We start from the raw sequence: 27451 nt of genomic DNA on the forward strand, positions 1-27451 counted from the left end.
GGAGAGGGAATTTGGATATGGGCATGCAGTGACAGAGCAAGGGGCCTTTAGACAGGAAAAGGGTAGATTTACACTCGATACTATGAAGAAATTCTTTACTGTGAGGGTGTTGAAGCCCTGGAACAGGTTTCCCAGAGAACCTGTGGCTGTCTCATCCCTGGAAGTGTTCAAGACCAGGCTGGACAAATTGGAGCAACATGGTCTGGTGGAAGATGTCCCTCACCTGCTCATGGGCAGCGGCTTAGAATGAGATGATCTCCATGATAGTCCTAACATTGCATACAGTGCCATGAGGGACATAAATCCCCCAACAGCACGAGGGGAATGCAAAGACTTTCCATGGCACCATGAAAGGAGTAAAAACCCCCACACGGCACCTTGAGGGTCCCAAACCCCCACAGGGCTCCATGGGGGGACCAAACTCCCTCCTCACCCTGCCATGGGCCACTCAGACCCACACAGCACCACGAGGGAACCCTTTTCCATGGGGGACATTCCCTGAGCACCCACCCCACTCCATGGGGCACCTGAGACCTGCACAGCACCATGAGGGGACCCCCACACACACTCCATCAGGGACCTTCCCTTTCCACGAGGGACAACCCCTGAGCGCCCACCGTGCCCAGACCGGCACAGCACCATGACTGCACCTCCCCCTCCGTGAGGAACCTTCCCTCCCCACGCTGTCACCCCGCTCCAGCAGGGACATTCCCCGGCCGCCCGTCCCGCCCCGCTGAGGGAGCGGCAGGGCGGGACGTGCCGCCCACATAAGGCGGGCTCAGCCCGGGCTGCTCGGGGAGGAGGAGGCGGTAGTGGCGGCGGCACCAGCAGCGGCTCGTCCGGGTGGAGCCCGTCATGGAGCTGGGGTGGCTGGTGTGCGGCACGGCGGTGCTGCTGCTGCTCCACGTCCTCATGGAGCTCAGCCCCGCCGTCAACTTCGCGCTGCGCATCGGCTTCTACTGCCTGCTGTGCCTCGTGTCCTCGGCGCTGGCGGCCGCCGCCTGCCTGCTGGTCAACGGCGGCCGCACCGTCAAGAACATGAGGTGAGTGAGGGGGCCCGGGGGCGCCGGGTGAGGCACACGCTGGGGACACCGGGGTCAGCCCCCGCCGCTGCCCGGAGCGCCCGGCGGGGTGGCGGCGGCCTCTGTTGCATCACCCGGGGGTCCCCTCCTGGCTCATGGCTTGGCCGTGGCTGAGCCCTCGCCCCCAGCGAGCCGCCTTTGGGGATGAGGTGCCCGGAAGGTCCAAGAGGCCACGCGGGTTTGTTTTTTGTTTTGTTTTGTTTTTTTTGGGGGGGGGTGGGGAGGAAGCTACAGGACGTCACTGTTCGAGCGTGGCAGAGCGCTGAGCAGGCTGCGCAGGGAGGTCGTGAATTTTCCCTCTCTGGAGGCATTCCAGACCCACCTGGGACGCGTTCGTTCCTGTGTCCCCTGCCCTGCGCGACCCTGCCTCGGAGCGGGGGGCGGGACTGGGTGATTGATCTCCCCCCTTCCAACCCCAGCGATTCTGTGGTTGTGTTTGGGGTGTTCCCTCCCGAGGCAGAGGCCGTGCCCGGCAGGGTGCCATGTGCTGCCGGGAGCGGGGCAGTCCTGCAGCTGCTGTCAGTCCCTGCGTCCTGACAGGGCGCCCGGGGCAGGGGATGAGGAGCTGCCCTCGTCCAGCAGCTCCTCTACGCGCCAAAGGCACATTTTTAGGGCAGAGCTGGCACTCCTGCTGGCAGCACACAGGACAACTCCGTTTCCTGGATTTGCGGTCCCACAGGCAACTTTTCACCTCCGTATCAGGGTCAGGTTATATGGAGGCAGGGGAAAGGGAAGCCCTGTTGTCTTATTACGTCCTTTTGGGTCAAAGGTTGGGCAGCGTCTCAGCAGGTGGAGCTGGACTTTGCAGTGTGGCTCTCACAGGTAGGACTCAGGGCAGAGTGAGCAAGCACAGGGCACTGATGAGCACATCTCACTGATGAGCTGCCTTGAGGGCTCTGCCCTGCCCACCCCAGCCCGTGCTGTGGTCCCAGGCACTGGAAATAGCAATTTGCTCTGGGATCTCCAGCCTATCCCTGTCTCCAGCTTTGGTTGCCTTGGCTCATTCAGGGGCAGCTTTCTAATGCACAGCCAGCTTTGCAGCTGGGAGAATTTATGATGTCAGTGATGGAGACACTCTCTTTTTAATTCCTCCCCAGAAATAAACTCTCTACATTTTCTGTAAACTTAAAGGAATTATTTGGGAACAAGAACTTCTTGCATTGGATAACGCCTCATGTTGAAACTCTGAGCTGACTTTTGGCCAGAACCACGTACTGGCACTGGCTGATGATCCTTGTGATGGATCCCAGCCCCTGGGAGGTCTGTGGCTGAGGTGATCCAGCAAGTTCTTTATTTCTCCAACATCCCAGTCTGCTTATTCCAGCTTGGGAAAGGGGGTTGGAGCAGAGCATGTGCTGGTGGACAGACGGTGATAGCAGTGTCACTGCCTGGCGCAGAACACCCCGTTCTTGCTGTGCTCCTGGCTCCAGTGCCAAGCTGGTGTGGCTTGGAGGAGGTTGCCCTGGGTGTCTGATAGAGATAGAGCTGTTTATGTAGTGGTGAAACCTCTTGTAAGGGCTTCAAGTCTGGTAAGCAGATTTCATTAGACCTTGAAAATCAGAGCATCCCAAACAGGCCTCTGTGATAGCCTGTGGGATCACAGCACGTGAATCTGGGGGCTGATGGCTTTCAAACTCAGACTGTTATGGATGCACTGAAAAGCCACATTCCCTCTTTTTTTTGTGCTCTTTACACCTGGCATTATGTACACGGGGTTTACAGCTCTCTGCAGCTGTGGCTGCACCAAGTCTGGCTCGTTTATACCAAGAGAGAAGCTGTTTCTGGGCTTTAAGGAGAGTCGGGTCCATCCTCTTAACCCTGTGGATGACGTGGGCAGCTCAGCAGGGCTGCTGGTCACTGCTCTGAGCTCTGCCCCTTTGCCTCTTTCAGTGGCTCACGCCACATCTTGTGCAAGGAAACGCTGGCTCTGGGCTGGCAGGAGGAAGCTGGATGGTTGCTCTTGAGTAATGTGTAACCAGCCTCTCCCGGTAGCCACTGAGCAGTGTGACTTCCAGAGCAGTGACCTCTTTTTTGGTTGGCAGTCAGAAGGGAGGAGAAGTGTGATTTAGGTCAGCCTGGTGGCATGGCATCCCCCATGACCTCACTGGTTCTGTGTCACCCTGCCTCTTCTCAGGGGCAGCCTCGTCCCTTCACCTGGGCTGCACCCCCAGGCCCATGGAGCTCTGGAGCTCTGCATTCCATACACCTCCCTGTGTCCTTTCCCTGGGTGTGGCCGTAACCTTTGAGCAAGTTGAAATGAGAACTGATAGCAGTGTCACCAGGGGGGCAGTGTCACCTGGGGGTGTTGGCCTGGCCTGAACTCGGGTGTCAAAGCCAGCGCCTGGGTGTTCTGCATGGCAGGACACCCCACAGAGAGGGGAACCCCACTGTGGGTAGGAGCAAGCTGGGGAAAGTCATGTGGTTCAAGAGCAGATGGCAGGGATGTGGATACTTTTGGAGAGCAGATGCTGGGAGCTGCTGCCAAGCCAGGATGAGACGCTGTCCAGGTGCTCACCTCCTGCTCTGGGTGACAAGGATGCTTCCCAGGAGGACGGTGCTGCACAGCTCTTCAGCTGGACCCTGTGGTGGGGTGGCAAAGCTGACACTGTCCCTCTGTCTCCTGCTGTAGGGAGGAAAGCTCCATCCCCTGCCTGACAGGGAGAAGGTGTCCCTGAGGCAGGACATCCAGGTGCTTGCTGGAGGGCAGCTCAGCTCCTGAATCAGCTCTGGGGGAGAGCAGAGCTGGTGGCCGTTCTTGGCAGCTTTGCTCACGTGCAAGTTCCTCTGCCACCTGTCCTGGTAAATGGCTGCTCCCCTGCCCAAAATAGCCCCTGTGTTCTGCCAGCTTCTGGCTGTGTCCTTTGGCCCAGTTGGAGGGTCCCCAGGTCCCACCTGCCTGGGGGTGGCACAGATTGGCCGGGCTGGCGGGGGCTCGGCCGGTGGGCCTGGGCTGGGTGTGCTTGGCAAGGGCATTTGCAGCCTGCTCCATGTGTTGGCACGGCTGAGTGGAGCTGCCAGTGTCTCCCAGCCGGGCCCCCAGCCCTGGGAAGAACTGGGAGCTTTGTCAGACCTGTAGATCCACTGGGGAAGGGAACTGACAGGCAAAAGCTTGCGGACGTGTTTGCCGGGGGGCACCGGGCCTGTGCCAAGCCGTGTGGGGAGCATCCTGATCGCTGCTCACATCCTTGGGTTGCGCAGGGAAGTGTCTCTCACCTTCATTCCCCTCCTCTCTTGGACTCCCATGAGGTGATGGCACCCCAGGTTTGTTTGGATCATCGAGCAGTGTCTTCCAGCACTGCGAGGAGCAGGATGGGCAGAGCCTTGCACGGGTGTTGGGTGGGAGGGCTGACCCCTGTGCTGGGGAGGGGCAGCTCCTGGGAGAACTGTTTGAACAACTTGGGGGGGGGCCTTCTGATTGCAGGAGGAAGACACTGGTAGCACTGGAGCAGTCCAGAGCACTGAGGAAAAGAACAGCACTCCATGGGTGGCACTGGCTGCAGGAAGAGCGGTCCTTTATCCAGTGCTGAAAACAATGTACCCCTCTCCTGGACTTTGGAGTGTTTCCAGTGTGCCCTCTTTGCAGGGCTCTCACAGCTGCACTAGGCTGGGCTTGCCTCTTCCAAAGAGCCTGTTGTGAGCTGACGCTGTCAGCTTGAAGGAAGCATGGGCTACTGAGCCTGGCTGAACCAGCCTCAAAATTACAATCAGCTTCCCCCAGGCTTCCGGTAAAATTCCCACACTGGGAGTGGAGAGGACTTGGAATGCAATTGAAGTACCTTGAGCATGTGGGACCATGAAGGGCAGACACCTGAGGGGACCAGAGGGCAAATAAGACTGGAGGTTCTCTGTCCCAGAGTTCTTGTCTCTTCCCACCCACCCTGGGTGTAGCAGCCCCTGTCACCCTCCTGCCCCATCACTGACTGCTCTTCTCTTCCACAGAATCATCAAGGCTGTGGTCAAGACCTTCAAGTATTTCTTCGGCCTGAGGTTTGAGGTGAAGGGACTGGAGAACTTCGAGGTGGAGGGCCCTGCTGTCATTGTGTCCAACCATCAGAGCATCCTCGACATGATGGGTGAGGAGCTGGTGGGAGGGAAGGAGCAGTTCTCCTGCTCACCACTGGAGAAGTCCTGCTCATGCATCCTGGCCAGTCTGTGCTGCTGAGCCAGCTGGTCCAGCTTCCCTGTGGGGGTTCTTCCTGTCACCTGCAGCCACCCTGCCCCACTAACTGTGTGCCAAGCTCTCCTGCTCTGCTGGTGGCAGCAGAAGCCAGGATTGAAACAAGGCCTCAGCCCATCCCTGTCCCCTCCCCACCTCATGTCCCTGTCCCACCTGAGGGTGCAGGCAGGCAGGGTGACTGCTGGGTCTTGCCCTCTGCCATCCCATTAGGGCTGATGGAGATCCTGCCTGACAACTGTGTCCAGGTGGGCAAGAAGGAGCTGATGTACACGGGCACCGTGGGGCTCATCATCTACCTCGGCGGCGTCATCTTCATCAACAGGAAGAGCACCAGCAGCGCCAAGATAGTGATGGCTGAGGTTGCCAAGACCATGGCAACTGAGAACGTGAGTGTGGCCGTGGGGCTCGGTGGGGTGGCCTCTGTCTGGGCACCCCAGGGTGGCACGGGGGGATGTGGAACTCCAGGTGCTGGCTCATCTGGCAAAGCTGGGCTGGCAGCTCGGGGCACTGCGGGTGGATTGCTGGAGTAAAGCCTTGTTCTCTTCCCATGTGCAGCTGAAGGTGTGGGTGTACCCAGAGGGCACGAGGAACTGCACGGGGGACTTGCTGCCGTTCAAGAAAGGAGCATTTCACCTTGCTGTGCAGGCACAGGTAACACTGCTCTGGCCCTGCACGGGCACCCTGAGTGCTTTTGCAGTGGCATTCTGGGCTGGTCGTGCATTGTGTGGTTTATTTGCTCTCAGGTTCCCAGGTAACACCTCCCCAGGTGTAAACCACCGTTAGGTGTCAGAAGTGCTGCCCAGGAGGAGCCAGGAGCCTTTTCCAGCCCCTGTGGGAGTGACCTGCCCCTGGGGACAGGTGGCTGCAGGCAGTGGAGAGCTGCCTTTTCCTCTTTCCTGCCTGCCCCAGTCCCATTGTGTGCCATCTGCAGGGCAGGCACACTTGACCTCTCACTCCAGGCTTTCCTGGCAGTGCCTTTCCCCAGGGGTCCTGGGGGCATGGCTGCAGCCCAGAGCTCCTTCCTGGAAAGGAGCCCAGTGGGTGCTTTCGTGGGGAATCCCAAAGCTGTTGGTGCATTTTTTCAATCCCCCAGGCTGCAACAGTGCAGAGCTGATTCAGGATTGTTGATGCTTGTGCTTTAGAGCAACATCTGGGTTTGCTCTGTTTGGAAATAGCTGCTCCCTCCCTGATGGCCATATGGCACTTCTTGGTGTGTCTTTATTCCCCAAAATGACAACATCCATGAGCAGGCAAACAGCTCCTTGGCTTCAGCCAGCCAGAGCTGTCCTTGCTCTCAGAGGGGGCTGCTTGCCTGGGCAGGGCACTGGGGCAGTGTGCCAGGGACTCGGATGACTCCAGGCCTCAGGGGAAACTGCTTTCCCTAGGAGAGATGTTACAGCAGGGATTCTGGGGAAGGGAGTGGGTGCCAGATCTCTTGCTGAGATCGACTAGCCAAACCCAGGGTGCAGCCTGTGCTGTACCATCCCCATTCCTGCCTGGGTGATGCAGCCAAGGCAGGGCCTGGCAGCTGCTGGAAGGGAAGGATGACAGTGGAACTGGTACCCACCTCGGCTACACCCCCCTGAGTCACCTACTGTAGATCCTGTCTGTGTTATCAGCATGGAATAATGACTCTGTGCCTGCCCTCCTGGCCCTGTCTCTGCCTGAAGTTTCTCTGGGAGCAATTGATGGCGACTGGTGACTCTTTTTCTCAGAAGCTGAAGGCACAGCAGCTGCCCTGCCCCAGACACGTGCTGGTACAGCAGGCAGGGCCTGGCAGAACAGGCATCCTGCAGTGTTTGTTTGCAGGACACACAATACCCAAGCTTTGAAGCCTGGCTTGGGATGAGGAGCCCTAAAAGCCAGTGCTGACCTGAGGCTGAAGTGGAACTTGGCCCTAGTTCTTTGAGTATCCCTGTGCCTTGAGTTGCTGTGAGTGGTTTTGATCCTGTTTGACTCCTGATTGTCCCGGCCTTTGTAAGTGAGTCTTGCTGTGTGTGCCCTGTTGTCTGAGAGCCAGGCCAGGTCAGCTCTGCTGTGTGAGATTTGCTGCCTGTCTCTGGCCTGCCCTGAGTTGCTGCAGTGCAAGTAACTCCTCTTTTTCTTTCCTCCCCCAAGGTGCCCGTGATCCCTGTGGTGTATTCGTCCTTCACCACCTTCTATAACCCAAAGACGAAACTGTTTACATCAGGTACCAAATCACTTGGAAACAGTGTTGATGTTGTCTCCTGTGGAGATTTGGTTCACAAGGGTGTGGGAGGGAAGCAGAGCTGGGGTGAACAGGAAGAGTCCCGCTGGGAGATGTTTGGAGTCAGTTCAAAGCGCTTGGCACCGGAACCTGGGCTGGGTTAGCTCAGGAAAGGCTGTAATTAAATACACTGAGGGATGTTTTCATTAAAGATTGGATACCACCTCTCCTTCTCTGGGCAGGCTCTGGCTGGGGTGGCAGTTTGGGGCACAAGGGGGATATTCTGCTTGGCACAGCTGTTGGTCTAACCACAGATCAGCCTCTGCCTGCACTCCAGGGATGGATGCCTGAAGCCCCAGGAGGGGATGAGGGCTGTGCTGGGGCTGCTCAGGGCAGGGAGCAGGGCAGAGAACAGAGCTCCTGTGGCATGTGGGTTTCTCACAGGCTCCTCTCTTGTTCCCAGGCAAAATCAAGGTGGAGGTTCTGCCCCCAATAGAGACCAAAGGCCTGACATCAGACGATGTCACCGACCTCACTGACAGATGCTTCGGCACCATGAGGGAGACCCTCTTCAGGCTGTCAGGCCGTCCAAGCGAGGCCAAGGACTCGTCCTAGAGGCTTCTCCAGTGATGTCACCGTGTGGTGGTGGCTGAAGGGACCTGTCTGTTGTTGCCAAATACTGAAGGAACTTCTCTTCCTCTGCAGTGACTTCTAACTCTGGGAACACCATGGACTGGCACACACAGGGTGTCGAGCCAGCACCGAGGTTCCCCTTCGAGCGGATTTCTCTTATGGGTTCATTTTCTCACTATGAAACGTCTCCTTTTTCTGAATTTCTCAGGCATCAAACTTGTGCTACCAAAGGGCTCAGTGACCAGAGGGGTGAGTTCCCCCAGCTCAGGCAGCTGGCACAGGGTGACAGCAAAAACCTGGCTGGAGCCTGGGCTCTGCCTCACGTGAGTGTCCCTGCACCTGTGCTCCTGCAGGCTCAGCCCTGGGATGTCCCAGATGGAAACCACCGGGCAGCAGTTTGTATCTGCACAACCTTGATGCTCAGAGAGGGCTGAGAACTGGGTGAAAATCCAGCTTTTGGCTTTTCAGCAGCGCTGGGAATGCAGTGTCCTCCCCGGACAGCCCAGAGCACTGCCACCCGGCACAGTGGGACTCAGTCTCCTAGAGATGCCAGCAGCATCTTGTTCTGGGAAACCGCTGGCAGCTCCCTGCCGTGGTGGTGGTGGCTCAGCCTGGCCACAATCCCGGTGCCTGCAGTGCCCCCTGACAGATGCAAAGGGCTCTGTCGTGCTCGTTTTGTCACTTGTCATGGTCAGCACCGGCCGAAAGGTGGTGCCTGTCCCGCGTGTCTCTGCCGGTCTCAGCGGAGCTGCCGCTCTCCGAGGCTCGTGAAACCCCCTCGGAGCCACGGGGTGGGTGAGCTGCAGCTGGAACAGGGCCTGGGAGGCTTCAGCTCTCCCTTTTGGGGACATGAATTCCCTTCCCGGTCAGATAAAGGGTGTTCCCCTGTGTTTTGGGGTGATGGATGGACCAACAGATCTCCTGGATCTCTCGGGGAGCTGTGAAGTGTTGATGCCCTTGGAGGCTGGGTCAGGTCCATGGTTCCTTCAGCTTTAGCTCTGCTGTTCATGGCACAAGGGACCTTGGGATGAGCCACCTGGGGCTACTCAGGTAACCAACACGACCAGCTTTTGCAGCCTGTGTTGGTGGAATTGCAGTTATATGCTATTTTGGGGTTAAAGCCTCAACTGGGAAAGGCAGGGAATTCTGTGGAGGGAGCCCTTGGGCCGAGCTGGTGCTGGCAGGGGCTTTATTGGAGGGGCCTTATGGTACAGACTCAGGGGTCAGACCCGCTGTGGGATGGGTCAGGGTGGGAGGATGGGAACCAAACCAGCACTTTGTTAGAGTGGCAGATAAAGGGCTGTCATGGAGGGTAAACCCAGGAGGGCCCTGGGAGGGTTCCTGGGGGATGGTAACCATGTCTGACTCCTCCTGGGAGGAGGGAGCAGTGCCTCTGTGTGCAGTTGTCTGCTGTTCACTTTTAATTGGGTTGAGGATGTTATGTGCTTTACACAAAAAAACAAATTACACCTGTGGTTATTTAAATAAAGGAGCCTCCTGGTCTTGTGTGGGAGCTGAGGGAGGAGGATGTGGGGTGCTGATCCCTCAGCTCTTGTAGGGAGGGGGTTTGGTGATCGAGGGGCACTGGGGGGTCCCTCCCAGTGCCCCCCAGGCAGAAGGGCTGTGCTTCTACTCCCCAAACCACAGGGATGGGCACCCACCCATAGGTACCCAGTGCAGGGGGCTGCAAGGACTTGTCCCCACCTTCTCCATGTGACAGCAGCGAGGGACAGCGTGGGGAGGCACTGCCCTGCTCGGGCCAGGCCTGTGCCTGCTGCTCCGTGGGAGAGCATGGCCCAGGATGGTGCTAAGGAAAAGCCAGGCAAAGCTAAACAAACTCAGCCTCACACACAGGCAGTCTGGCACAGCCAGGCACTCGTGGCACGAGGTAAGGCATTTATTTGCTGCCTCTCCAGCAGGAAAGGGGGAGATGCAGAGAGCTCAGAGTCCAGTTTGGAAGTAACTGTGTGACCTTTGATAAGGTGAGCTGGAAGAGAAAATTACGGAGATGCTGATGGGAAACCAGCCTTCTCCTGGTACCCTGTGCCTTCCTGTAGATGATGTGGCTTCGTCCCCAGCCTGGGGCTGGAGAGTGAGATAAGAGCTGCGGATGCACTCGGCTTGTTCCAAGGCCTCGGGTGTTCCACTAAAGTTCGTTCTTGCAGGAACCTGGGAAGATGGAAAAAAAAAAAGAAACAATGCAATAACATCCTCAGCCTGGGTTTGGTTTGTGAGATTGACCTTAACCTCTGTGAATATCACCCAAACTTGCAGCTTTCCCTTTGGCAAACAACCCTAGGCTGGCTCTGTCCCACCACACTCAGGAGTGTCACTCTCACCTCCCTGGTGCGTCACAGTCCTTGCCTGGGCCCTGTGCAAAGTGTCCCCAGTCTGTGCTGGGTCAGGGCTAACTCAGAGGGGCCAAAGCAGTTATGGCTTCAAGAGCTCTGATCTGGTGCCTTTGCTGGTGGTTTCAACAGAAAATAGTTTTCCTTGGTCCTTACACACATCCCCACTGAGCAGCTAACTGGGGAGTGCAGTTTTATTGTAGCATTCAGCTGTGAGATGCCTCACCAAGCACAGAGCATGGATGGCTGAGTGACTCCACGGGATGCTCTGCAAGCCCCAGGGCTTGCTGGAGTATGACAGGACAGCTTTGTGTCCTCCAGGGACTTGCAAGACCACGAAGAGGGACAAAAACAAGTTTTGCTTGCTGGAGCAGGCTTGGCAAAAATTTAATTTCAGCACTTTAGAGTCATCCCTTGGAATAAATCCATGTTACCTTGTGATACTGCTCACATTCCTCAGCGCTGTCACTAATAATATGTGCAGAGCACTGCTAGGAAACTCGGTCTGCTGGAACACTCCATGGTTCTGATAATTACCCCTTTCTGAGATGTTTTTTAAGTGTCTATTTGCAGCCACTTTTGTCTTCAAACAAGTTCTTTGAATTCTTTTCCATCTAAGCCATTACTGGAAGCAGTGAACTGGGACTGGATATGCCCTGAACCGGTTTCCCTTGAGTCTCCTGCCACGAGCTCCAGGCTGTTGCTGCACACCAGCTCCTGAGCTGGCCCAGCCATGCCTAGTTTCTGGAATTATTTAATGGGAAAATGAGCTGCAAAGAGCTCCCTATCAAAATAAGATGTTCACATGGTTGTGCTCTGCTTGGAGTCAAACTGCCATGCTCCAGAGCACCACAGGGCCACGAGGGGATGCTGCCCCTCTCTGAGGTGCCATGGGGGGACATGCCAGCCAGGATTCACCACCTCCAGCCACTTCACACGTGACAGCTCTCACTGGAGTCTCTTGCTCAGTTTGCTACTTGGCAGACCCTCTCAGGTCCACTGCTTGGTCTGTAGGCTTCAAAAAGAAATGCCCAAAACTTCCCAGGCTCGTAAATCTGCCAACTTTTGCACGCTCCTTAAATTTTCCTGATTGACTTCTTGGACTGTTAATTTCCTAAGAGCTGGGGGTTCTTTTCTAAGGACCAAATTACAAGGATACAGGAAGGGACTGCAGCCATGAGGTGCTGATTGCCAGTCGTGACCCACTGCTCACAGTGGCTTCCCCCCTGCTCTGCCCCACAGCCACGTTTCTTTGTGCCAATCTCACAGTTTTTGGCTGCTACACGGGCAGTCAGATGGTGCAGCCACAGAAACAGTCTTTGAAATGAAGCTAATGGGCTGCTTGTGTTCATCTTCTATTAATTGCAGGCTGCTGAGCTCGAGGGAGATCTAGATTAACAGTGGCATATGTGTTACTGATCTCGCTGGCCCGCATCTGCTCACCGTGGCCGGTGTGGGTGGAGGGAAATCCTTCAGCCCTGCTTTCTCCAGGCACTTACACGTCTCCAGCCGCTCCTCCAGGAAAGAGATCTGCTCGCTCAGGGAGTCAATTCTGTCCAGTTGCTGGAGGGAGTGGGACAGTCGGCTGATGGGGTCTGTGCCGACGTCCTCCGGCGCCGACGGCATGAGGTTGTGGAAGGGGGCCAGCACCAGCTGGAGTTTCTGCAGGGAGAAGGGGAGGCATGAGTGTGTCCCCCCACACCAGGAGGACCTCCTGGGGGGAATGCAGCACCCACCAGGGCAGGCTTGTGGGGCTTTGGTGGTGTTCAAAGAGCTGCTGGGCTGGAAAAGCCGCGGCGTGGGTGCTGCCGGCAGCGTGGAGCACAGCTGGGATCGCTGCTGGGATCGCTGCCGAGGCCAAGTTAAAAATAGAGCTGGGGAAGAGGGAAACCCTGGCTGCAAACAGCCCGGGGTGGGAGCTGGCTCAGCACAGCCTCAAGCAGCACCAGGGCAGGGCAGAGGGGTGTGCTGGAACTCACCTGCTCCAGCGCTTCCACTCGGCTCCTCAGGTCGTTCATTTCTTCCTTCATTTCACTGGAGGGACCTGAAAAAGTGACCAGGGGAAGGTCAGTCAGTAAAAACCCTGTGCCCAAGGTGAAATGGAAGGTGCTGGGGAGAAAGACATTGCTGCAGGGCTCAGGCCAAGCTCTGCTGTTTTGCCCTGCCCTCCCAGTGAGCCCCCAGGGTGTGCCCTGCTGGAATCAGGCCCCGGAGCATCAGCTGGATCCAACACCTGCTGCAACCACTGGCATCTAGTCCAGCTGCTAATGGCACAGGCCTCTCATGCTGCTGGAGCACCTGCAACAAAGTGGGGGATTCTTCAGGTAGTGGGGTGATGCTTGAAGGATGAGGTGGAGCCTGGCCTTTGGCACCCGCGTTGTCAGCGAGCACCCAGGTCTGCCCTGTCCCACGGTGGGCGCAAGGAGTCGATCCTGCTGAGGGCTCAGGACGGGGATAAAGGCAGGTGTGGCACGTGCAGGTGGTGATGCCCTGCTCTCCCAGGTGTTTGCTGCGTGCTGCCCGTGCTGGCCACAGCGCATTATTACTCACGGTACGAGTTTGAAGTGTCACAGCGCGTACCAAAAGTAATAATGGGCCGTCACCAGCGCCGCTCCTCGTGGCTCCGGACCTGCCCTGCGGGAATGACGATGGTGGTGGAGAGAACAGGCACATCCCGGACACCTCAAGCCACAGCCAGGCTGTGTCACCCTCACAGACGGATTTGTGCGCAGGGGAAGTTGTTTGGGTGGCAGAGGGACTCCTGGGCCACCGAGAATAAAGCCGAGGGGTTCTCTGGCTGTCGTCCCCTCTCCTGCCACAGCTGTCCCACCCTGTGACGCTGAGTGTTACCCCCAGCCCTCTGAAGGCCCAGAGCAGCTGGGGCTGCACTGGGGAGACAGGTTACCTGCTTGGCTGAAGGTGTCCACCTCGGGCACTGGCACCAGGGGCTGGCAGTCCTTGTCATCGGCAGCGAGGGTGAAGCCGTCCTGGCACGTGCAGCGGTAGCTCCCGGCTGTGTTGATGCAAAGCTGGCTGCAGCCATGGCTCGGGCCAGCACATTCATCCACATCTGAAATACAGGAATGGCTCAGTGAGGGCAGGAGGGATGGGGGTGAGGGGCACAGATGGCTCAAGCACAGGGGGGCTGCAATGGAATTCCAGCAAGTGCCCCCGGAATGAGCTGGTGTTTGTGCTGGGCACAGCTCTGGGGGTCTCAGCACCACCAGCACCAGGGACAGCCCAGCTGGATAAACCTGTGCTAAGCCCGAGGGGGCTCTGGCCTCCTCCCTTCTGCCCACTCCCCCCACAGCAGAGCCAGAAGCAAAAGCTGTGGTCAGAAACGTCTCTGCTCAGGCCAGGCGGGCGCAGGCAGCGCTCGGCTCTCATCCCGGATTTACGGCCGGGGTTTTGGTTCCAGCCAGCTGTGGTGAGGAGCCATCAGCCTTTCAAGTGTGTACAAAACCCAGTAACCTCTCCTCACACGGGGGAGTTATTAGAGCTGTTCCCACAAAGCAGAATGAGCTGAACCGCTTCCCACGCCCGAGCTCTGTTTTAGGCAGTGGGAAAATCCTTTCCCCCTGCGCTGGAGCCGGAGCTGTCAGCGATGGGCTCAGCCCTGCCTGGCCCAGCGTGGGTCAATGCCACACACTCGCTCCTCCTCTGCCTCACAGGAGGATGGAAAGCTGGGAAAAGCTGGAAAACGCCATGGCAGGGGCTTTGCACCACTGGTGTGCACCCCCCTGCCCGATTTCCCTGAGCTGGGAGGAGCATCGCTCTGCTCCTGTGCTGGAGAGGAGCCTGGTGCCTGGAGACTGCCAGGCTTCCCTTCCACCCCCAGATATTTTGGTTTATGGATTTAGCCTCTGCAGTAAATGGGTGTCTTAGCAAAAAGCCTGGGAGAGGGGATATTACAAATGACCAGCTGCAGAGAGAAAATGGATGTGCCAGGGCTGACAGTACCTGTCTGGCAGGCTCGCCCCGTCCAGCCGGGTGGGCAGGCACATCTGCCAGGGAAGGTGCAGCTCCCGCCGTTCTGGCACGGCACCCAGCAGAGAGCTGTGGGAGGAAACACCAGCAGAGCATCACCCAGCAGCTCTGGGGGGCCTGAGCTCCCCCACTCCCACCCTGCATGCAACACACACACTGCACACCCCAAAACACACACCAGCACCAGGCCAGGGGCAGCAAAGACAGAGGGAGGAGGGTGATGGGCAGCAGCAGGCCCTGGGAAGCCCCCAGTGCCAAGCTCTGAGCTCGTCAGGGGATGGACTGACTGCTGCTGTGGTTTGCATTTGTGGCCTCCTGAAAGCACTTCTCTTCCATTACTGCTGATTTATGTGGAAAGGAATTACTTGCTTTATTTATCCTCTGTTGACTATAGAGGTAATGAGCAATCTCAAAGGAAAAGGGCCCAAGAGGCAGCAGAGAAAGGCTGGGAATTAATCAGATATTGAACCGCATTTGGTTGTGATGCTTAAAATTTAAATGCTTTCCTAAAGGGAGAATCCACCTGACAGGCAGAGTGTTGGTAAATGAGAGAACTGGTCCTGGGCTTCCTCCAGGAACTCGAGGGAATCTGGGGACGGGCACTGGTCCAGCAAACTCTTACCTCTGTTGCAGCTGAGTGTGTGGGTGTTTGCTCTGCTCCAGCCGGGACAGCATGAGGCCACGGGCTCGGGCAGCTGCCTGTACCTCTGCCGATAGGCAACCCTGTAGATGGTCCTGCAATGAAAGGATGGGGCTGAGCTGGGTACCAGAGCACCTTCCCCAAGCCCCCATCCCATTCCCTGCGCTGGCATTCACCACCAGGCACCGGTAGCATCGTCCCTTTGGATCAAGGCAGGATTGCCCCCTCCCGCAGCCCCCCTGGTTGCTGCCGTGCTGGGAGCAGGTCTGTGGCACAGGCAGTGCCCTCACCTGTAGGTGCTGCAGACCCGGTGGCCCTGGCAGGTGGTGAGGTAGGGCTGGTAGACGGGCTGGACGTGGGACTCGGTGTAGGCGCCCGCCCGGCTCTGCGGCGCCGCGGCACAGACCCTGCGGCTGAGCAGAGGGGACAGGGTCACATCAAACCAGCCAGGACGGGGCCTGGCAGCCCCTCTCTGCAGAGTGAAACAGCAGTGCCTAATTGCCCCAGTGCCCTGGGAGGCCACTTCAAGCTGTTTTGGGACACTGACGTAAATCTGGAGCACTTTGGGCTGCACAGGCACTTCCTCCCCTGCCCCTGTGCCAAGGCACTGACGCCTCCTCAAACACTCACCCAGCATGGTCCCTCTGCCCCAGGGGAGCAGGCAGGACCTGCAGATTTAGGGATGATTTACTCTTTCCATTCATCATCTCCCTTCCCCTAAAATCATTCACTTTCTGGGTGGATTTTTTTCCTTTCCAAGACTTTTCACATTCCTGAAACGGATGCCCCTGTGGTCACTAAGAAATTAATGACTTCACAGGCAGGGTCAGGCTCACCGCAAAAAAAATAGAGGCTAGATGAAAGGGGCCCTCCAGCCTTCCTAAGATAACTGTTATCCAGCCAAAAACTTTCCCAAGGTTAACAGCCAAAGTGGTCTTGGTTAAATACTCTCTTTTTCAACATTTTCCAGCCCAAGCAGGTCAGTCCCACTGAGGAACTCATCTCCTCATCTCAGCCTCCCAGCTCAATCAGAAACTAAAATAAAAAGCCTGGGAATTAGCATGGACATCAGATGGCTTCCATTAACTCCAGAAAACTCCTCTCAGCCTCGTGATTAATGTTATAGAGGACGCAATTTTTAAATGGCAATTGTTTGCTTTGCAAAATTTAGAATAAAGCTCTGGTTGCAGCCTGTGCGTGCAAGCGAGGAATTCAGCTGTGGTTTTAGTCCCAACCAGAATGTGAAAGGTTTGACGCTGGAGGAGCATTTCAGTGTAAAAACAAACTTTGTAGAAAATGTGAGCTGTATCTGGGGGTGGATGTTGAGCTCCAGCTCCTCTTGGCTGGGGAAGAAACTGGGGCACGGAGCTCTGGGCTTCCTCAAACCCAGCGGGAGCTGAGCTGTGCCTGCCCAGGCCGTGCTGGGATCCTGGGTGCCACGTCAGATCCTTTTCCTGGAAAGGGAAGGAGAATTGCTGGGTTTGCAGGGCCACAGACCACAGCACCATCCTGGGAGCGCAGGGCACAGCAGGCACCAGCCCACCAGGGCATTTCACACCTGTGTCCATCAGAGATGGGAGCTGCATCCTCCTTTGACAGCTTATTCACAAGGCTCAACTGCTGTGACTGACAGCAAGATTTCACAAATATTTTTGTGAAGGATGTGCTTGAAAGAGACAATAATAATAGTTCCTGAACAGTTCAGGGCCTGATCACCTTTTGACTCTCATGGACAAAAAGCCCAGAGTGTCTTTGTGTCCCTCTATGGAGCTAAACGGGCATTTCCTCTGAGAGGTTTTTTAGCTTCAGTGACAAAGCAAACAACCAGCAAAGGGCTGTCAGAGCCTTTTTCCACCTCCTGACCAGCCCGGGGAGCTGCCCATGTCCATGCTGGACAAACAGGGCTCTTCAACCATGGCATGCAGATGGGCACACCTGGGAGGTGCAGACAACACGGGGCCTTACCCTGCCCGGGCAAAGCCATCGGTGCTGGTGGTGCCGAGGATGAGGAGGAGTCCCGAGAGGAGGCAGCTGAGGTGGCACATGTCCTGATCCTCCCACAGCACCCCGGGCTGTGCAGCACGACCGGCTCTCGCTCTTCAGTGGGATGTGCTGGTTCCTACCACATGTCCTGGCCTTCAGCGTGGATCCCTGCAACCAGGAGAGGAGCAGTGTGAGCATGCACGTCCTTCCCCAGCTGGTGACATCTGACAGAGCCATGGGGACACACCTCTGGCAAGGGGAGAGCTCCTCCAGGCACAAACCCACTTTTCCCCACTCGTCTCAATACTGTGGCAGTGATTTACCCCAGGGGATGCCTGGAGAGGCTCTCACAGCACCAGGGTCCACTCAGTCATGTGTTGAGAGACAGGGAAGGGACCTGTGTCGCCTGAAACACTCTGCCATTTCCAGGCAGTGAGGGCAAAACAATGGCCCCTAATTTCTTAATCCATACAGCATTGTAAAGCTGTGTTTTCCCACCACATAACACACTGAAATCTGATCTTCTTCCCTTTAAAATACAAGTTCATGCCAGAGAAAACTGCTGCAAGGGCCATATGTACCGTCTGCAGAGTCAGATCTGAGCCGCAAATAAAGAGGTTTTGATTTTCTAGCCGAGGACGAACATGAAACAAGGCAGAAGAAGGTCAGTAACAATATCTAATTTAAACAGTATTGCATTTAAACAAACCAGTTGGCCTCCGGATGGCAGCAGCTGAAGGAGGAAGAAATAAAGAAACCCACCTTAAACATACACCAATTAAAGAAAGAATCAGCTGTTCTGACTAAACCTTGAGAAAGAGGAGGTAACACAAGAAACCTCCTTCTAAAAGTGCAAATGTGGTGGCAGCAAACCAATTTGCTCAAATCCCAAATGCTGTGGGGTGGGATTGTACTGGAAAGTTGCAGGTGGGTCCCCAATCTCCATCAGGATAATTCCTAACTCTGAGTACCAGTTGTTAGGGATAACCAGCATATATCTGTATACCCTGCAGGTCTCAAAGACCTCCTCCAAGGCACTCAGGACCATCCTTTCCTTTGGGCAGGTAGAGAAACTGAGACACGGAGAGATGGAGACACACCTGGAGAGAGACCAGTCTGGTGCCTTCCTGTTCCTTAATATCAAATATCAAACACCAAATATCATATATCACAGCATATTTCCAGGCAAGCCCAGTTTTGAGGATGTGAGGAGGATTTTGGTGCTATAGAGCCTGTAGTCCTCCATTCTCCTCCAAACAGAGCAATAAATTTCATCTCCTAATGACTGATTTATGGTATCTCCACCACCAGGAAAGCAAAGTGTGCTTGACCTGCAGGAAAGTTTTTTAAAAGTAGCAGAGAAGGCTTTTTTTCCCCCCCCAGTTCTCCTGGAGACATCCCAAGGACACTGGTGTACAGATACACTAACTCCCCTCTGCTCCACCAGCCAGCTTTTCCCAGGGCTATACTGGGACACATATTTTCCCTACAATCCCAGATCCCCAGGCTAGCAATGCTCCTTCTGAAGTCTCTAAGTCAAACTCTGCCAACCAGCTCCATCCTCCCACAGGATTCCCGTGACTGCCATTGGAGCTTTCCCTGTGGGGACGGCAAAAAAACACAAGGCACGAGCCTAAAATACAGACAGTTTGTTTTTTCTCTTTGAAATGGAGCAGCACTGCCCTACCTCGAGTGGTCAGAGGATCCCTCTGGGTCATAAAATTACAGTTGCTTCACACCAGAAAAAGTTGCAGAAGTGCAAAACATGATAGTCTATATTTGTCTTTTTTATGAGTTTATGAAAATCAGCCTCTTTATAGCCACTGAAGATCTTCCAACCTGTTGCCACCACCTATTCTACTAATATTGCTCTTTTAACGCATATAACTGAAGAAAAACCTTTTTATGCTTAAAAAAAAAACAAAACAAGTTTCTGGTCACTGCCTTTCTAATCTCTCAAATGAAACTACGTGGGTGCCTCTAAGTTTCTGCCGCTTCAGGAGCCAGCAAAGCCTCCTTGGCTGGCCACATGCTCCTGTGAGTCTGAGGATCCTTCTCCTGCCAGTCAGAAACATTCCCATAGCTCTCCTAAGTCTGCTCTTGCCTCACCTGCCACAGCAACCAACAGTAAACCCACAACCCACCATGCAGGTGAGCAGTACTTCGTCCAGCTCTGCCCACGGAAACAGGACTAAAGATCCAGCTGATGGCAGCAGGAGGAATCGGGCTCTGTCTGCAAAGAGATGTGAGACAATCCAGCCCCTTGGGAGGATGCAATAAACCTCACAGGCTGCACTTTTCCCAACAGCCTGGCCTGGTTCTGCAGGTGAAACCGCCGCTCCAAAGCCGTGCACTGGCCCTGGCCTGTGCCCGTAGAGCCAAACTCTCCTGGAGAGGGTCTGCACCAGCCGCAGGGGGATGGATTGTTCCTTACAGACACCTCCAGCTGTTCCCTGCGCAGGCTGGGATGCGGCACCGCGGGGCACGGCACCGGGCGAGGGAGGGATGGAGCGGGACACGGGGATGCGGCACTACGGAGCGGGGAGAAGGGAGGGGGAACAGCGGAGGGGCTAAGGGGGTACGGCACAGTGCGGCGGGACACGGGGACACCGGGACACGGGGGCTGCAGGGACACCGTTATCACGCAGGGACCCGGGAATCACGGGGCGGGCTGCGGGGACCCCCGGAGGCCGCGGGGGGCTGCAGGGACGTGGGTGTCCGAGAGGCTGCAAGGTCTCCAGGGACACGGATGCCCCGAGGGGCTGCAGGGTCTGCAGAGACGCGGGTATCCCGGGTGTCACAGCCTCTAAAGGGACGCGAGTGTCCCGGGGGGCTGCAGGAACTGTAGGGACACGGGTACCCCGGGGGGCTGCCGGGACGCGGCGCAGGGATGCTCATCGCGGCCGCAGCAGCCCCATCCCCGCTCCCCGGCGCTGTCCCCCCGGGACAGGCGGAGCCCTCCCGCCGGCCCGGCACTGCCTGCAGCCCCGCATCCCCTCTGCCGGGCCAGGGAGCCCCCCCGGCCGCCCCCCCAGCGCTGCGGTACTGAGCCCCGCTCCGCCGACACCCCCGCCCCTCCCCGCCGGGCGATGCGGCCGCGGCCCCCCCGGCCGTGCCGAGCCCCGGGCGGTGCCCGCCGGGACTCACCGGTGGCGGTGCCGGAGCCGCGGAGTCTCCGCCGCGCCGCGGCCCCCGCGCATTTCCTCCCCGGCCCGAGCCGGTCCCTCCGCCCCGGCCCAATGAGCTCCCGGCGGGAGGAAGCGGAGCCTCCCGGCCGGGGGGAAGCGCCGGGGCCCTGGGAGCCTCCGCCTGCCCCCGCCCCGCCGGCCCCCGCCGGCCGCCACCTGCCCCCGGCGCCCCGGGGCACGTCTGGGGACAGGGCAAGACCGCGGAGAAATCAGTTCTTGCGGGGGACGAGTCATGCGGAGATAGGGCAGGACCCCCCCAGGAGCCCAGCCCGGGGTGGGGGGACACGCTGGTGTCATGCCCCGTGGGTTTTCGCTGCCCCTGATGGAGACGGGATTGCAGGGAACCCTTGCCCTGGATTGATCTGGAGCCTTACCTGGTGACCCCACGTCAGGGTGAGCCCCTCAGCCCCACGCTGCGAGGACACGAGGTCCCTGAGCCCCCCTGTGGCCCAGCCCGCCTGGGTGGGCAGGGGATTATGGCAAGAGGGGGGAGATCCCAGCGCAGCCCCTGCCCCTCGCCCAGGGGTGTTCAGACCCCCCGGGGACATAGTCCATCGCCAGTGCAGTGCCCAGGGCAGACTTGTTTCTCTTAGCTAAAAAATACTGTGGCTGGCTCCGCACTCCCCACGAGCACATATAATTTTAAGTGGAGACGTATTTCCCTAGGTTAGAGACCTGGTCCGCAGCCTCCCGCAGTGCCCCGTTAATCCCCCTGAGCTCATTACCACACCCAAGTCCTGCAGAAGCCGGCAATGAGCTGCCAGGGCTGGGAGGGTAGTTTCCAAGGAGCCCTAAAGGATGATTACAGGATTCCTTGGAGGGCCCCCCCAGCTGTGAAACCGTGTGAGGATCGACCCCGAGAGACTCCCAAGGGTGGCACACTGGGCTCAGCTCCGGCTAGGCAACACCTGCCCCGGGACAGCTCAGGCAGCCCCATCCCAGCTGCCTACAGGCTTCTCCTCTTAAAATGCCCCGTTATTTATCAAAGCATTTCGGTTTGTGCCAAATTGCCACTTGTTTTGTCTACATTTTTGTCTGGAAAATTAGAGCACAGAGGCTTATTGTTTTTCAAATGACTTAGGCGCCTGCCCATGCACAGAACCATTCTTGAAGATAGCGGGGATCTGATGTGCAAATGAATGGCAGGATACAGCCCCCTGGGAATATTTGTTCCCATTAAGTTTTGTAATTTTTTTGAAAGCATGTAAGCATTTAAGGGAAATATTTAACAGTTAAACAACAATGGCGCCAAAAGAGCAACTGAGATCACTGGCCCATCCCCTCTGTTTCCTCAGGGATATGCTGAGGCCGCTGGTGGAACTGGAGCTGTCTCGGGTCGTGCTGCCCCCCCCGGGGAAGCTGATGGGTGCTGGTGTTCTGGAGTGGGGCTCTCCGTGTTAAAGGAGCTTTGGTGGGATTCTCCCTGAGGAAGGGAACAGAGAGGAATCCGCTCTGGGATGTGCTGGTGGAGATGGAGTTCCATTGCCATGGGAGATGGGATCCCTCCCAGCAGCAAAGGAAAGGCTTGCTGGTGCTGGTGGAAGCAGAGCTCCACGTTACACAGCATCTCATACAGCACACACAGGGTTGCTCACCCTGTGGATCCATCCTACCTCCCGGGAATGATTTCAGCTCATTTAATCTCCTAAACACGAGGCAGAGGCAACTTTTCCCAAGAGCACTGAAGGGACGGTAATTATCTTGTTACGCTGAGAGTGTTACTGTTTTTTCTGGTGTATGGGGGAGATGAACAGAGCCTGAATTATTGTCTAATAATTGCAAAATGCGTTTGGAAGCCAAGGGAAAGCTTCTCCGTCTGGCCATGCTGAATGCACAGGATCTCATTTTGCAGCTGAGACACTCACCTTATCCACGGTGCTCCATCACATGTCCTGGGCAGGGATCCTTTCCTTAAGGAGCATCTTGGTTTCTTACTGTCAGGACAGAAAAAGCCCACTGTTACACTCCCCTTGTCAGGCAGGCAGAGACCAGTGACCCAGCCCTTGCCCATGATGGGCCTGGTGTGGGATGCCCTGGACACTCCCCAAGGTGTGGAGCTGTGGAGGATGAAACATTTGTGGAGGTTGGAGGATGAAAGCAGGATCGTGAGTCCCCATGGCACTGGCACTGAGCTCACACTGCTGGCGTGCCAGAGGCACAGACACTGTGACACCGTGGTAGGGGACAGGAAGGCCCTAACTGCTTGGGAAACCTGGGATCCCAAGTGTAAATTTGATGGTGAGGAAGAGGATGGACTCATCCTTCAGCTCTTTGCAGGACACCACCCAGCACAGGACCAAGCACACCGCCTTCCAGGGTCCCCACTGCAGCCTTCTCAGCCATTAAGCAATTATTCCCTAAGTGCACTGAGCATTTTAAAATTCTGCCAGTATTTTAATTGCAAAATGTTTGCTTTCCAGTTCCATTTACTGAGTCAAATCTTTGCTCAAGCAAGTGCCCATTTCAACTGTTAAAGAACTGCATATAGCCCATTAAAAGAGCATTTAATCCTCTGCTCTTGGGGAGGGTTCGGTGTCTTATGTGCTAATATTCATTATGCTGGAAGGAAATCCCCAGGACACTGCCTGGCAAAGTTCCCTTGGAAGCAGAGGAGTTATGCCAGTTCAGAGTGAGGGAATATCAGATCTGTTGGCACTGTTAAGGTCGGTGTGATGAGCTTCTGACAACGGCAGCAAGGGATTTTGGCTCCTGCCTGCAAGGCTGTCTGAATTTGAAGTCCTCCCTTGACCGATGTTTTACATTTTTCCCCCACAGCTTTCTCCCTCACACACTAGAAGTGTACTCCCACGACATCTAATATTAATGCTTGTCTCCAGGCCAAGAAAGAAATGTTTCTGCCCAGCCTCCCTCTTAGATTTAACAATGTCAAAACCTCCTTGTCTCCCACTGGTTTTACCGCCAGCGTGAGCTGTGAAGGACACAGAGTGCTGGCCTGGAGCAGGTCTCAGGCTGAGGGCTGGGCTGGCTGGGAAGGTGAGATTTTCACCCACCCCCTCATTTCCTAGAGCCTGTCCCACAGACCTGCCAAGCCCAGTGCACCTGCCTGGGCATCCAACATCCCCCTGAGAGCATCTGTGGTGAATCAAGGGATGGAGCTGGGTGCTGGAAGTGGTCCCCTGTGTGATAGGAGAGCTTGGAGGGTGTGAGGTATCAGGGGATGGGGGGGACTTAACTTTGCTCTGGCTCTGTAGGCATGAAAAAGGAATAATAACAGAGGAGAATTAATAGGAGATCAGCACTAAAGTCCCACGTCAGAGAGGAGCACTTCCATCCCATCACAGAAAACGGGACGTGCCCAGGCACACGAGCGCTGCCCCAAAGTGAGGCCAGAGGAGCTGAAACGGCAGATGGATGGGGGGACAGGCAGGACAGTGACACACATACAGATGCAAAACTTTTCAGCTGCTACAAGCCCTGGCTGACCCTGTACCTGCTGTGGACAATGGGCTCTCGCTGGCCTCCACGGGGGTCTGGCACAGAACTGGAAGCACTTGCTAAACCAATAGGAATTTTTGGTGCTTCTCAAAAAAAGGGGGGGGAACGGCTTTTCCTGTTCTAGTACAAATTCTTCTGCTCAGGTTTTTCACAGGGCTGTTTGTAAACTTTACACTTGAGCTGAGGCTTTGGAGCAGCCCCTCTTCTGCTGAGCCCTGTGAGGAAAATGACCTCCCACTATTCTATTATGTCCTATATTGTTCTCAGCTGCGTCAGCTGCAGACCAGTTATCTCAGTGGAAATCTAGATGAGTCCACTGATGGCAGTGGGATAAAAACAGGTCAAACCAAGAAAAGTACTTGGCCTGTAGCTCTCAGTCTCTTGTCACCAGTTGCCCAGGGTTCTGTGTATTATAACCGAGACTGGAGCCCCACAAAGTGATTTTTTTTTTGCCTGAGTAAGGACTTAACAAGCATTAAGTGTCTCAGGACTAGTGGGTTATAACTTAAGGTGACCGTGGGGACAACCAGCAGCCAAACTGCAGCTGTGCAAAAACAAATGCAGGAACAGGGCAACATCCCATAGCCAGGTTTATTTTCCTTTGCATGCACACTTGAGCTCTTTATTTACATTTAGAGGAGGCAGCAGTGGTTGCAGTGTAAAAACTGGGAAATGATTCATCCCACCAAGCAATAAACTAAATTTTGCAGCTTTCTGTGAAATTACCCGGCAAAACATGGCATTAGTCAGCAGGGAATCATCCCCCACCCCACTTCCCCAGTGAATCACTCCAGAGGAGCACATGGGAAGTGCAGTGGGATAGCTGGGAGATGCAGGACAGCTCAGTCCCTGAACCGTGACCATCCTAGGGAGCAGCTCAGCAAAGAGCATTTCACACAAGAAATTTTTGCTCTGATTATCCTCCCTGCCCTCACCTCCCAGGCTGTGAGCAGGACAGGGATCCAAGAGCTCGCTTCGGGAGAGAGGACAGAGAGCAAAAGAAAACATTTCCGATCACCCCCTTCTCTTTGCAGAGAAGCTTTTCTTTCCCTGTCTGATCTGAGACCTCTCCCCTGTTGTTTTGCCATGCCCCCCTGCTGCTGGTGGGGCTTTGAGACAGGTTGTTTTACCCTAATTTGTTGCAGTTTGTAAATCTGCCTCCCCCGGGCCAGCCCCATCTGCAGCAGCAGAGCCTGGGAAATGGCTCGAATGAGCCTCCAGACCAGATTCAATTTCTCTTCCTTACCTCCAGGGAAACTTGTGAGAGACGGTAGTGGAACAGCAGAGAGGGGGGAGTAACTCCATCAGCAGATCACAGGGAAGAACACTGAGAATCTGCCAGGATAGACTCAGTGTTTTCCACTCCTGCCCAGAGGTGGATTTCTGAGGATGCTCAGGATCCAGCCACCACATTTGGACTTCTGCCTCACACCGCTTCCCAATCCAGTCTTAAATTAATTTTATCCCTGACAAAGCCTTGTTGTTTCTTCTTATTTTTTTTTTTTATTCTCTGCTCAGTTAATTGATTCCACAAATATTAGACCCTTGGAAAAAGCATGCTGGGTTATTTCTACCGAGAGCATCCACTGGTGTGGTTCTGCTCCATATTCCCACACAGCCAGACAGTGCCTGGGGTATCTTAGCTGCTCCTTTATCCCAAAATACAGGTAGCTGAAAACAGGCAGCATGAAAATCAGCCGGATCCGTGGCTGTAAATTTGGGAGGCTTCACTGAGCTCCTGGCATGCACACCCGGCACGCTCCAAGCTCGGCTGTTAGGCAGGACAAAGCCTTGGTGGGAGAGCCAGGAGAGTCCCTGCCCACATCCCTGTCCTGCCCCTCATCCTGCCTGGATCTGGGGCTGAATTTGACAACACGGAGAAAAGACTGGCAGGCAGGGAGCACAGGGGGAAGGACAGACAGCACAGTGGTGTATCAGTGGTCAGAGAGCAGGCAAAGGAGAAAGGGAAAGAGTAACGGAAAGTAAAAAGATTTGCTAAGAATTTCCAGCCATCTCACAGGAATTTGTGCAGGAGGTAAAATTTACCCGCAGAGTTCTGTGCTCCTGGAAAACATGCTGAGTGCCAGTGGGGTGAATTAACAATAACAGTGCTGCAGGCTGAGCTCCACTCGGAGCAAAGCAGACCCAGCCTCACCAGGAGCTCAGGTGGAGGATGCTCTACACACCTTTTTGCTTTAAAGGACGCTTTACACACCCTTGTGCTTTGAAGGATGCTTTCAACACCCATGTGCTCCAAAGGATTTTTTATACCCCTGTTTGCTCCACGCTGCTCTATTCCCAGGGCTCCTACTGTCACCTCTGCCTGAGCAGGGACAAAGCCACCCAGAGCCCGGAGGGTCTCACCTGGCAAGGACACACTCCCGCTGCCCCAGCGCCAGCTCCACATCCCATCCCATCCCATCCCATCCCATCCCATCCCATCCCATCCCATCCCATCCCATCCCATCCCATCCCACTGTGGCTCTACGGTACCTGTGGCACCCCACTGTCCCCCGCCGCGCTGGGAGCGGCCCCAGTGCCGTGCTCCCGGATGGCTCCCGGTGGCCATCCCTGCCCGGCCACCCGGGGTCCGGCGGGCCCGGGCACCCGCCCGGCATGGCCAGTCGCCGGCCGCGCACAGGCAGGAGGTGGCTTCTGAGGTGGAAGGGCGGCTTTTTATGCTTTTCTTCCTGTATAAATCAGGCCGGGGATGGACAATCCCAGACAGGACTTCCTGTGTGTGTTGTGAGCTGATAACGGGCGCCGCGAGGAGAACAAACACGGCCGCCCCGCACCCCGAGGGGGAGAGGGGCCGTGGGGCGGCACCCCCACACTGTGACCATCCCCCCACCGGGGATGGACACAGGGGGCTGAAATGGAGAGGAGGGAGACATGAGTCCCCAGGGACACAGGGAGGGATAGGGCGGCCGCCCGGTCTCCCTCCTTCGCCTCACACCAGGCCTAAGATGGGTCCCTGCCCCCTGCCCTCCCACCTCGCTGGGGCACATTTTGGCAGCACCCATCACAGACACCACTCATTCTCCCTCAGACGGGGTGGATCGGAGGCAAGTGGGGACCCGCATCCTCCCTCACAGCCCGTGCCAAGTGTGGCGGGGTTGGCGGCCATCTTCTCATGAGGGGTCGGGGTTGGCGGCCATCTTCTCATGAGGGGCTGGGGTTGGCGGCCATCTTCTCATGAGGGGCTGTGTTGATGCTACGCACCAGCGGAGCACGTTCTGGGGTATTTGTGACCCCCTGAAATTTGGATTACAGCACTGTGGTCTGTCAGTTGGCTGGATGGCTTGTCACCCCTGCCACACTGTGCCTGTGTGGGGAAGGAGTGAGGTACACGCAGTTTGGGTGACAAAACCTACAGGACATCAGCCAGCAAAGATGGCGCCTTCAGGGCCAGGCAGCACAGAAACATGAAAACAACTGCCTCGGTGCCCTAATTTTCAAGCCCATTCTGGTGCAAAACTGATTATGATTTCGAATTTAATACACGTGTATGTGTGACCTTGGTTCTGGGTGACCAAAGGAGGAACAATACGGTTTTTTGATTGTATTTTGAATCTTTGATCTGGACCATGCTAAGAAAGGAGACATTTTGGAAGCATGAGGGCTGTGGCGGTGGCAATTATATCTCGACCCTCAGGACCTCCACAGCAGCCTGTGGGTTCTGCCCCTGTCCTGGCAGAGCACATGGTGTGGGTTTAGGGACACGTGCCATCTGGGGCTCCCCTGGAGCAGAGCTGTGTCCCTGGCTCGT

At 56.1% G+C, this 27451-nt stretch overlaps 2 protein-coding genes across 6 annotated transcripts; one reads left to right on the forward strand and one right to left on the reverse strand.

The window, feature by feature from the left end:
* Positions 1–805: 805 nt before the first annotated feature.
* On the forward strand, positions 806–9569 carry AGPAT2 (1-acylglycerol-3-phosphate O-acyltransferase 2). The gene is made up of 6 exons (XM_050319723.1): positions 806–1043; positions 5022–5155; positions 5470–5645; positions 5815–5910; positions 7378–7450; positions 7911–9569. Exons 1-6 carry the CDS (start codon positions 856–858, stop codon positions 8060–8062), a joined length of 819 nt encoding a protein of 272 aa, XP_050175680.1. The 5' UTR covers positions 806–855; the 3' UTR covers positions 8063–9569.
* Positions 9570–9937: 368 nt separating this feature from the next.
* Positions 9938–26316, reverse strand: EGFL7 (EGF like domain multiple 7). Of its 5 annotated transcripts, none has more exons than XM_050319721.1 (11): positions 26176–26316; positions 22092–22160; positions 17021–17206; positions 15346–15468; positions 15038–15150; positions 14389–14484; positions 13334–13498; positions 12408–12472; positions 12165–12276; positions 11928–12090; positions 10107–10249 (listed from the first exon to the last, which is right to left on the reverse strand). In XM_050319721.1, exons 3-10 carry the CDS (start codon positions 17098–17100, stop codon positions 11975–11977), a joined length of 870 nt encoding a protein of 289 aa, XP_050175678.1. In that variant the 5' UTR covers positions 17101–17206; positions 22092–22160; positions 26176–26316; the 3' UTR covers positions 10107–10249; positions 11928–11974. The 5 variants fall into 5 exon arrangements, 4 of the variants coding, with proteins under 4 accessions (XP_050175679.1, XP_050175676.1, XP_050175677.1 ...); XR_007629415.1 differs by having other exon boundaries at positions 10109–10249; positions 11872–12090; XM_050319722.1 differs by lacking the exon at positions 12165–12276 and having other exon boundaries at positions 9938–10249.
* Positions 26317–27451: the final 1135 nt, after the last annotated feature.

The sequence above is a fragment of the Myiozetetes cayanensis genome, unplaced genomic scaffold, assembly GCF_022539395.1.
Source record: "Myiozetetes cayanensis isolate MyiCay16 unplaced genomic scaffold, myiCay2020 scf23, whole genome shotgun sequence".
In the NCBI taxonomy this organism is placed as follows: domain Eukaryota; kingdom Metazoa; phylum Chordata; class Aves; order Passeriformes; family Tyrannidae; genus Myiozetetes; species Myiozetetes cayanensis.